Source organism: Nematolebias whitei, chromosome 7 (assembly GCF_014905685.2).
Source record: "Nematolebias whitei isolate Nwh7 chromosome 7, NemWhi1, whole genome shotgun sequence".
NCBI lineage: Eukaryota > Metazoa > Chordata > Actinopteri > Cyprinodontiformes > Rivulidae > Nematolebias > Nematolebias whitei.
Window position 1 is genome coordinate 39,114,967 of NC_056504.1, and position 11,171 is coordinate 39,126,137.

The 11,171-nt window shown below is 37.8% G+C and overlaps 1 protein-coding gene across 1 annotated transcript in view; it reads left to right on the forward strand.

The window, feature by feature from the left end:
* cacna1da (calcium channel, voltage-dependent, L type, alpha 1D subunit, a) overlaps nucleotides 1-11,171 on the forward strand; it is a 69,323-nt gene that overhangs the window by 38,262 nt on the left and 19,890 nt on the right. The window contains exons 10-20 of the mRNA XM_037678856.1: nucleotides 2,914-2,988; nucleotides 5,615-5,705; nucleotides 5,891-5,917; nucleotides 6,243-6,403; nucleotides 6,548-6,773; nucleotides 6,862-7,069; nucleotides 7,409-7,529; nucleotides 9,778-9,865; nucleotides 9,983-10,016; nucleotides 10,090-10,247; nucleotides 10,337-10,466. Of these exons, the coding sequence (XP_037534784.1) occupies nucleotides 2,914-2,988; nucleotides 5,615-5,705; nucleotides 5,891-5,917; nucleotides 6,243-6,403; nucleotides 6,548-6,773; nucleotides 6,862-7,069; nucleotides 7,409-7,529; nucleotides 9,778-9,865; nucleotides 9,983-10,016; nucleotides 10,090-10,247; nucleotides 10,337-10,466 (1,319 nt within the window). The remainder of the gene's footprint in view (nucleotides 1-2,913; nucleotides 2,989-5,614; nucleotides 5,706-5,890; nucleotides 5,918-6,242; nucleotides 6,404-6,547; nucleotides 6,774-6,861; nucleotides 7,070-7,408; nucleotides 7,530-9,777; nucleotides 9,866-9,982; nucleotides 10,017-10,089; nucleotides 10,248-10,336; nucleotides 10,467-11,171) is intronic.

Below are 11,171 nucleotides of genomic sequence, written 5' to 3' on the forward strand. Positions count from 1 at the left end.
CTAAAATAAACTACTACTTCTTGTACTGCTATTCCTACTTCATGGTTTTTCACTTATCTCGGGGCTTCAGTATACGGATCCCCCACGATAAACGAGGGACTACTGTATTGAAATTATTTTATAAGATTGATTCTGTGCTTGCTTGTCATCATTCATCTGCCAACACTTAGACATTTTTCTTTCGTTTTTGGCCAGTAATATGTGAATATTTTTTACAAAAGAGTAGAGGAAAACCTACTAACCATTGTCAAGATACAGCAAAATTCAGTCAGGTCAGCTAGATGGTTTCTTTTTTTTTGTTGTTGAGACGTTTCATCCTTCATCCAAGGGACTTCGTCAGTCTGAGAAGCCACAACAAACTCAGCCCCACAAGCAGCACACTCACATAGTGGGCCAACCAGATGGTTTCTGGGGCCCGCCCTCTCCCCCATCGACTCCTCTGAGGCAGCCATAGCCAAAGTGGTTCAAAACATCAAAGTTCATGCTCAATAATCCAGGTTAAAAAAAAAAATCCAACAAAGTTCAGTCAAGTCATCTAGACAGTTTCTTTCTTTGGGCCCCAGAAACCATCTTATCACAACTGGTTGGTCCACTATGTGAGTGTGCTGCTTGTGGGACTAAGTTTGTTGTGGCTCCTCGGACTGATGAAGTCCTATGGATGAAGAATGAAGCATCTCAACAAAAAAAAAAGAAACTGTCCAGATGACCTGACTAAACTTTGTTGGATTTTTACCTGGATTATTGAGCATGGATTTTGATGTTGTGAAGATACTTTAAACATTTGTGTACATTAAACTTTATGTAAAAGTTGAGTAAAACTAGAGTAACTTGAAACTACAGTACAGCTAAAAAAACAACTTTTTCAACTTTTACCCTTTGTGTCTGATACAATCTTTTCCACATAATGGAGCAAATACAATGGGACTTCTGTGAAAGGTTATGAAAAATTAATATCTTACCCAGTGTTTCCACTAGGTTTCTTTCTTTGGGATGGGGGAGTTGGTTGTTAGACAAGGGGTATCCACAAGACAAAAAAATCAAACGCAAATGCAATTCATTTACAGATTTGCAGCTTTTTTCACTGCAGTGTTTTCTTCAGAGCTTCTCAAAGAACTTTTTCAAAGCTTCTTGGTATAACACTTTTTTTTTTCCTGATTTTCAATAAGTTACAACATTTTTGAATGAATGTAAATCAACAAATGACCAAATGTGAAAAACATGAGATGCAACATGTTTGTTTGCACTGATTCAGTCAGATGTGTTTGTCTAGTTTGTCTTTTATTACCAATCTCACAAACTTTAATCTTCAAGTGCATTTAGTGTCAAGAAAGTCCATCAATTAGAATTTCCAAACATAACAACCCTAAACGTGTGAATGTACACGAGTCAAAATGTGTTTACAGTAGTAGTAGTAGTAGTAGTAGTAGTAGTAGTAGTAAAACTCATACTGGTTGACACTATAAGGGTCTATAACTTTGTTATAATCATAAGGGTTGTATTTTAAAAAATATAGCTTAGGTAGACCTTTGCACAATATAAAATAACTTTAAAATTGCTGTTTATTTTTTGCCAGATTTATATATTTCTGCCTTAAAATGACTTTATATCACACAAAAGGATCATAATTTTAAATTTTCAACTCATTTAGTCATTCAATCCAATTTATTTGAAATATTTGATATTTTATTGAATTGATTTTTCATATTACAGTTGTGAGAATAAAATGAATTGCTGCCATCCTAAAATAACCCCACTCCTATTTAAAAAAAATAGAGAGGTTCATGGGAAGGTTTAATAATAATTCAGACTGTCAATATCAGGCTAATCCTGCAGGACGTGCCCCAAAGCTACACAGGATGTTCTTAGCTAGCTTTTGCATCTTTTTGTGCTTATGAATAACCATTGAATTTATGTTAAATTACTGTTTAGATAAAATTAACAATTGTGTAAACATTCACAAATAGCCTTTACATTAACTTTTTAAGTCCACTTAGGTCTTAGCTTTACTGTCCCACATGGACTATCTGTTATCTATCTGGTCAGAATTAAAGTCCATTTATCCAAACTGATGTCATTCAAAATAATATCCACAACAGGTAAGATATTAGTTGTTCATAACTTTTCCATATAACCCCACTTTAAAATATTTGAACTATTGTGTTAGAGTAATTAGTATAAAGATGAGAAATGTGTTGGAATCTGAATGTTCAAACTGGTTTTATCTCAACATTTGGTATTTGATGCTCATGGAGGTGGAGGATGCTGTAAATACCACTGGAGTTTATCAGAAAGGGAAAAACGAATATGTGACTTGAGCAGTAGAAAAACTTCTAATCCAAATCCTCCATATTTAAGCTGCACAGATAAAGAGCAGACGGCCGTCATGTGCTTCACCTTGTACTTGACGTGTATCTCCTACAGTCTGTCTGCTCATTATGTTACCTTAGTTTCATGTGTTCTTTGTTAGCTGCTGCTGATCCCACCTGTCATTTTCTCTGTAAAGAGTTTCTTTTTTAATTTTATTAGCCATGTTTCTTTACCTTAATGTGAGCTTCTGTGTTTAGAACGAGAAAGTCCATACTGTTTTTTTTCCTCTTACATCCATCTTTGGCTTTTAGTGTTTAGCCAAGAATACGTGAGCTAACAGCTTGATGTTAGCACAGGTCCTAGTCACCTTCAGATGCTTCCTGTGACTAATAGCTCTCCATGTTCTTCTGCCCTCCTCAGTGTCTGCAGCCTCTGTGACTCCTGCTGCTTTTGTCGTTGTTGGATATTGATATTTTTGAATACTGTTGTTGTCCTGTGGTGCTTGTCTGCTCTGACCCATTTTGATGGCAGCCCATTCTTGCCCCCATGTCCCTCTGCTGTGCCGTTGTGTCTGAATGCATGGGCTTGCATGCATTGCACATGAAGGGGTGACTCTGGCTGACCTCACTGAGAAGAAGAAGGGAAGGTTTGGGTGGTTCAGCCAGTCGTCCGACACTCATGGTAAATCCTGTGGTTTTTCCCTCCAGTGTTCTTCAGCTTTTGTCTCTCTATGTTTTTGTGTGTTGTTCTGATGCTCTAATTGACTAGATTAAAAGTAATAACTAATGTTTGTTCTGAGTCAATATAAAAGCCTGGCTGCACATATTTAAAATAAAATTTAATATATAATGTTTCACATTTGTTGAACTTTCCGAACCAAACATACATAATTATTATGTTGGCTCTGAGTGGCAAGTGACAAAATATTTGTTGATCTATTTTCTAAGAAACTTACCTTCATAGATTTTCGTTGGTATAATATTTATTTATATATTTAGTCTTCAAAATAGTTGGAATACACTACCTTTCGAATATGCTTATTTTCTGAGAGAAAAATCTTAAGTTCCCTTTTTCCATTCTGATGAAAATTAATCTCCATTTTCTCATGAAGAACAAAAGGTTGTGGTATATTTTATCCTCCAGTGGCAGAATTAGCATTTTAAAAACAAACATCTAGAATATCCACAAATACAGTATATTCTTTACACCTGCTGTATCTGGTTCGGGAATGTAGTTTGTTGAGCTCTACCTATGCTCTGTGGATGAAAAACAAGATAAACCATGGACTGAAGTACTATTTTTTTAACGACCAGCATCTTATTTCTCCTAAACAAGCTGGTTTTCACTACCAGATGTAAACAAAAAAAAAAGTATTTAGTTTCAGGTTTCCAAGCTAAAATCTGTAATCTGCCACATAATGAAACTATATCATTACTTTATATTTGCAGTTACATAATTACAGAGATTGCTCAGCTTGTTTATTAATTTTAAATGGACCACTTATGTAGCCTCAGACAGTGGGGCTCAGAATAAGCTGTCAGCTATCTTGCAGAAAATTAAAACCAGTCTCATCTTTTTTATTACCGTATTTTCCAGACTATAAGTCACACTTTTTTCATAGTTTGGCCAGTTCTGTGACTTATACTCCGAAGCAACTTATTTACGTTTTTTCCCTATTCATGACACAATTTTTGACTGATGTGTTAAATGTTCACTCGTACTGACATGAACCAAAGAGTAAACATTATTTGCAGCTGTGAGAGGGCCCTCTAGGCTTTTGACAATTACAGTATATGTTGTTCCTCTTCTGCTACCCCCCCCCCCCCCCCAAACATTCACTTAGAGACAACTGAGAAAAATCTAACACAAGTAAAATACTCTCAAAAGTGATGTTGAATGAGATTGGTGAATTTACCTGTAACTTACTTGTCGGAGTCGTTTGCTTGTTATGTTAATTAAGCCTGTTCAGGATCCCAAGTATGTTCTGTGTGTTATTGTTATTTCAGATAAAACGTTTATTCTTGCACTTAGTGAAATACATTTCTAAATAAATGTGACTTATACTCCGAATCAACTTATATTATTTTTTTCCTCATCATGAAGCATTTTTTGACTGATGCGATACTCTGGAGCGACTTATAGTCCAGAAAATACCGTAGTTACTCGTGCTGGTCTTGAAACCTCCAATTGAGGTAAATGTGTATCTGTGAAATAAGTTGTACCCTCTCTTGCTGGGTGCAGTCCTCACATTGACAACTGGCAAGTTTGTAAATGCATAGTTGATTTATTGATGACGGTTTTCATCATTAAATCATCGATTGGAGCCAGGGCCAATTAATGTCAGCGTCTACTGCAGAGTCATTTGACCTGGGTCATAGGTCCAGATTAAACACTTTCCCACTGCTCTCAAAAATCTATTAGAAACACATGACCAGATTTTTTTTTTGTCACTTGCCCTTTGTGGCTTGGAGATTAAAAAATAAAGCAATAATATGATGATGAATATGTTCCTACCTCTTTAAATGTTCAGTTTCACTTTTCTCGTCTTCTGTAGTTTTTCCTCCACAGAGGTCTAACGAAAATGTTTCTTAAAATAAAAACCTTATGTTTTACCCACTAATTGAGTCTGAGTTGCAGATAGAAACACATCTGTGTTTGGTAGCAGCCACACATGCTTAACTTTCTGTGCCCCCGTTTAAAACCCGGAGCTAAGTGTGAACATAGGAAACGGGGCTAAACCCAGATTCTCCAGCAGTCAGCACTATTTTCAGAGCTGTCCGACAGCTCAGGATTCAAAGCCGACATGACTACAGAAGCTGAGCAAAGGCACGCTCCCACTTATGAATTTAAGAGTTGAGACATTTCACACAGCTAATCACCACGTGTCGGCACAGTCAGTCTTACCGAAGGAGTGCTTTGAGTGCAGCATTTCAAACACCTTTATAAGCTCTGTCCGACTCTCGACCCCTTTATTTCAGTCCGATACTCGTTCTCTGCAGTCAGTCTACCTGTAAGTCCCGTGCCACACCATGTAGACTGAAGCAGCTTTTCCCCCATTACAAATGTGTTTTGGACTTATTTTTTATATAAACAAAATAAAATTACAATCAAAAATATTTAACTCATTAAAATTTCCACTTGTCAATCACCTTATGTTTTTGCTGATGTGCACTTACTTTCTTGCTTGTGTAAACTTGAGGTGATCAGACTTCTTTCTTCTGTGCACTGTGCCTTTCTTAATCATCTTTATTCACAGCAAAGTGCACGTTATTATGAGTTTGTAATATATGTGCTTTATTTGCTGCAGCGAGCGTTCCAGCCAGCGAAGCTGAATCTGTGAACACGGAGAATCAGAACGAAGAGGTGGATGAAAAGACACCGTGCTGTGGCCCTCTGTGGTGAGGACGAAGAGTTTTTTTTTCTTGTTTGTTTTTAACCATAAACTGCTATTAAAACTATTTGTATGGCTCATGTGTCAGGGTCACCACAACTTTTTCTTTACGTAATTTCAAAATGTTTGCCCATTTATGTTACAAAGTCCTGCAACAATTCTTCAAACTTGGACTTGTTTTTTTTTTTTCAGTCAAAAGATCTCAAAGTCAAAGTTCAGGTCAGTATTTTTGTGTAACTGTAAGTTGTGTGCCTGTGTTAGACTTTCTTAGACTTTTACACTGTGTGCTTGGCTTTTGTTGTACTTTATATATAATGAGCCTTTCCTTGGAATGATAAATGTACAGCTTTCTTAAGGTCAGCATGTTCCATAAGGTATTTTTAGAGAAAAGCCTTACACAGTGGTTTTAGCTCATTTGGTGCACAGTGGGACTTGCAAAATATATCCGTGCAGTTTCACTGGGATTTAGGGAGTTGTAACAAGACTGCATCGAGAGTTTCTATTTTAACTGATGTCATCACTCACATCAAGATTCTTCTTGTAGCCGGCGCTGGCGCCGCTGGAACAGATTCTGCCGTAGGAAGTGCCGTTTGGCTGTCAAGTCGGTGCCCTTCTATTGGCTGGTGATCATTCTGGTGTTCCTGAACACCCTCACCATATCATCCGAGCATTACAACCAGCCTCTGTGGTTAACCCAAGTGCAGGGTAGGATTTAATCTTCATCATGCTCAGTTTTTCTTGTTTAAATGTATTTCTGCAATAAAACATTGTGTCTTTAGTACTGCATGTATTTTTAGAGAGCAGATACTAAAAACAGGTTAAAATTGATTTTTTTTTTCCTTTTGTCAGATGTAGCTAACAAGGTGCTGCTTGCCCTGTTCACATGTGAAATGTTGGTGAAGATGTACAGTCTCGGGCTCCAAGCCTATTTTGTTTCCCTCTTCAACCGCTTTGATTGCTTCGTTGTGTGTGGAGGAATAACTGAAACCATTCTGGTTGAGCTGGAAATCATGTCCCCTCTTGGGATTTCTGTGTTCCGCTGTGTCCGATTGCTGAGGATCTTCAAGGTCACCCGGTAAGTTTAATGTTGCACTGTGTGTCTGCGTGCAGTTCATGTGCATTCAATTCATGCCTTGTCTTTCCTTCTCTCTCTTGTTTTTCAGTCACTGGCAGTCTCTGAGTAACCTGGTGGCTTCTCTGCTCAACTCCATGAAGTCCATTGCTTCTCTGCTGCTGCTGCTCTTCCTCTTCATCATTATCTTCTCCCTGCTGGGCATGCAGGTGTTCGGTGGAAAGTTCAACTTTGATGAAACACAGACTAAGAGGAGCACCTTTGACAACTTTCCCCAAGCCCTTCTCACTGTGTTTCAGGTATTTACAGTTTGCATGAAAACATATATTGTATGTATTTCTACATTATACCAGCTCGTCACTGACATAAGAGGAAGACTAAAGAAAAATCCACCTGGCCAATGCAGTTAGGTTTGTAAGCATTGGTATGTTGGTTTGTACTCAAACATACTGAAGTTGCACAGGAATCAAAAAAGTTTTGAATCTCATTTTAGTCAGTATTTTGCCTTTTGTCAAATATTATTTTTGTGTGTTATCACGCTGATAAGTTAAAAAGTTGCTAAATGTTTTTGTTTTTTTTAAGACTATTCCTGCCACGTGTTTTCTGCTTGATGATGTGCCATTGTTGGATCCGTTTAGATCCTGACCGGAGAAGACTGGAATGTTGTTATGTATGACGGGATCATGGCATACGGCGGCCCCTCCTCCTCTGGGATGGTCGTGTGCTTTTACTTCATCATTCTTTTCATCTGTGGAAACTGTATCCTTTCTCATTCAGACACACAAAATAGCACTGTCTTTCATTAAATGATATATTGTTGGCTAAATAACTGGTACTAACTAGAGAAATGGCATTTCCTGCAAAAATGCAGTGTGAATGCTTATTGCTGAAGAATTCACAGAAAAACTGCTAAAATTAGCTACAAGAAACATGCTGAATTGTAGCTGAAATGAAAGAAAAAGTCTTAGTTACCAGAAGAAAGCAGAAAGAACACATTTTTTTGCTGAATTAGGTATAGATTAGCACTGCAGAAATTAGCACAAAAATTGGGAAAATAGCTAAAAAAAAAAAAACAAGGCTGAATTTAGCAAAAAAAAAAAAAAAGCTGAAAAGGCAGAATGAAGCTTAAGCTACCAGAAGGAAGCAGAAAGAGCTGAAATGAACTCAAAAATGTGAAATGAGCTGAAAAGGCTAAAATTAGCATAAAACAGCTCAATAGTAGCTGAAATAGCAGAAAATGCTAAAACTAATAGAAAAAGTATCAAAGTAGATGAAGGTTTTGGTTTTGACTTGGCGAGCTCTGCATGGACAGACACCAATATACATCTCAGAACATTTACATCCCTACACCCCGATCAGGGCTTTGACGTCCTGTGATCAAGACCTGCTGATTGTCCCCCAGACAAAACTGAAAACCAAAGGAGACAGAGCCTTGTTTCTGTGGCTCTAAGACTCTGGATCTCCCTTCCTCAAACTCTCCAATCAGCGGACTCAGTGGCTTATTTTAAAGGCCAGCTAAAAACTTATTTTTTTTTTATCTGCCTTTGCTTAAATTGGTTTTGTGAACGTTTTTATTGTTGTTTGTTGAAGCACTTTGTGATTTTTGTCTTGAGACACGCTATATAAATAAAGTTTTACTTACTTACTAAAAAATGATGAAAGGAGCATAATAAGCTGTAATTGCCATAAATAAGGGGCAGCACGGTGGCACAACTGGTAGAGCTGCTGCCTCTCAGCGAGAAGGTCCTTGGTTCAAAACCCCGGTCCAGGGGCCTTTCTGGGTGGAGTTTGCATGTTCTCTCCGTGCATGCGTGGGTTTTCTCCGGGTGCTCCGGTTTCCTCCCACAGACCAAAAACATGCATGTTAGGCTGATTGGTAACTCTAAATTGTCCCTAGGTGTGAGTGAGAGAGTGAATGGTTGTTTGTCTCGTTTGTCTCTGTGTGGCCCTGTGATGGACTTGCGACCCGTCCAGGGTGTACCCCGCCCCTCGCACAGTGATTGCTGGACATGGGCACCAGCGACCCCCGTGACCCAAAATGGAATAAACGGGTAAAGATAATGGATGGATGGATGGATGCCATAAATAAGTTAATTAGGTTGAACGAAGCAAAACTTGCCATGAAAAACTTAAATTTACCTGAAAACAGTTGAAGTTACCCAAGCAATGATAAAAAGGCACCTGAAAATGTAGAACAAGCTTAAATTAGCAGAAGAAAGCAGAAAAAACATATGCTTGCCCAGTTATGCTGAAAGAAGCAGAAATGAACACAAATAATGGAAATTATCTGAAAAAAGCTGAAATTAGCAAAAAACAAGTGAAAAGCAGCTAAAAAAAACAGAAAGAAGCTGAAATTACCAGAAGGAAGTGGAGAGAGCTCATTTTTTTGCTGAATTAGACTGAAAAAAGTTGAAATGAATGCAAAAAATGTGGAATTAGATGAAAAAGCTCAGATTAACATAAAACAGCTAAATAGTAGCTGAAATAGCAGAAAAAGCTTAAACTTGCAGAACTAAACTGAACATCTTAAATTAGCAGAAAGAAGTTAGAAGAAGCACAAAAAGTTTGTAGTTAGCAGAAAGAGTCTGAAAGGAGTAAAAAACCGCTGAAATTAGCTGAAAGTAGCTGAAAAAAAAGTTTAAATTTGCACAAGGAAGCTGAAAGAAGCTGAACTGGAACAAAATGTGAACGGAGCAGTAAAAGGTTACAAACAGATCTAAAGATTTGAAGGATGTAAAATGAGCTCTATTCATTTTCTATGAGGAAAAAAATGGCAGAAAAGGCTAAATATTTCAAAAAGCTAAAGTTACACCAATACCATAAGTCATATCACCCTTCTCCTGAATGAGCTGACCGTTTTGATATATGATTTGTTGAAATAGCTTAAAAATTGTGGAATGAGAAAGATGCTGAAAAATGTATGGAAGAAAAATGTGACTGCTTCATAAACATTCACACTATTAGTTTTAGAGTGTTTTAGTTCTACAGTTTCCTGAACACTGCTCAGATATCCTCCTGAATGTCTTCTTGGCTATTGCTGTGGACAACTTGGCAGATGCTGAGTCTCTCAACACAGATGAAGGAGACAAGAAAGGGTGAGCATTTCCTTTTTCAAAAATATTTTTAAGCCAATCTACACAAAATCTAACCTTGTGTAGATAATTCCTCGATCTCCTCTTTGTAATTCGTTGCATTTTATCTGTTACTTACAGGGACAAAAAAGATGATGATGACAATAATGACAAGGTATTGCGTCATTTCATTCAGGCTAAATTCATCTGTACAGTTCAACACGTGTTCACATGTGCTGTTTTGTCAGGATGATGAGGATGAGGACAACGATGACAATGCAGGAGATGAGGAAGACCCAGAAGTTCCATCGGGGCCTCGGCCGGTCATCGCCGACCTGGTAAAGAAGGAAAAGATCATTCCTATCCCAGAGGGAAGTGCCTTCTTCATCTTCAGTAACACGAACCCGTAAGGCACACTGAGACGGTGAAATGTCCACAAACACGAGCAGGTCTGGTTGTTTATACCACTAAATATTTAATTACTTTCTCTTCCAGGGTGCGTGTGTTTTGCCACAGACTCATCAATCACCACATATTCACCAACCTCATCCTGGTGTTCATCATGCTCAGCTCGGTCTCGCTCGCTGCTGAGGATCCGATACGAAACTTCTCTGCCCGCAACATTGTAAGTCTGCAAAACATCCATGAAAAACATAATCACAGCTTAAACGGGTGCAGTAAAAACATTTAGACGAAGTAGCATTATTGAATAATTACTTCTTAAATCAAAATTTGGCCATAGAACATTCTGAAAAAAGGCCATACTCTTGATTTGCATGTTTTAGCCCATTTAGACTTTTCTAAAAAATTTAACGTACCTAAAGAAGTTTGTAGAACTTTCCTTTTCATTTATATTAGTAACCTATCCTTTAAAACAAAAGCATCAGTACTTTTCTGAAAGCATTTGCTGTTACTTTATTGTATTGCAGCTTATTGATTACAGTAGTCCCTCGTTTATTGCGGGTGTTTCGTTCCAGACTCCCTACAATAGGTGAAATTCTGCCAAGTAGCGACGTTACATTTATTTTAGTATTTATGTATATTTTAAGGCTTTAGAAACCCTTACAATATTTTAAACTCTTAAACCTACGTCATTTTAACAACATACGTTGTACAGTACTGTATATGTAGCTACTAAATTTTACTTACCAGGCTCTGCAGAACAGGAGTGGCTCGGTTCTGGTCCGACTCTGTTCCGTTTCTGCAGACCTATCCTGCAGCAACGAAGACCACAATCATTGTTCTAAACTCTTAAACCTACTACTACTACTAGCTCTCTGATTCGCCAACGGGTCTGGAGGTCCGGTTCTGTGCAACTGTTGAGCGCCAA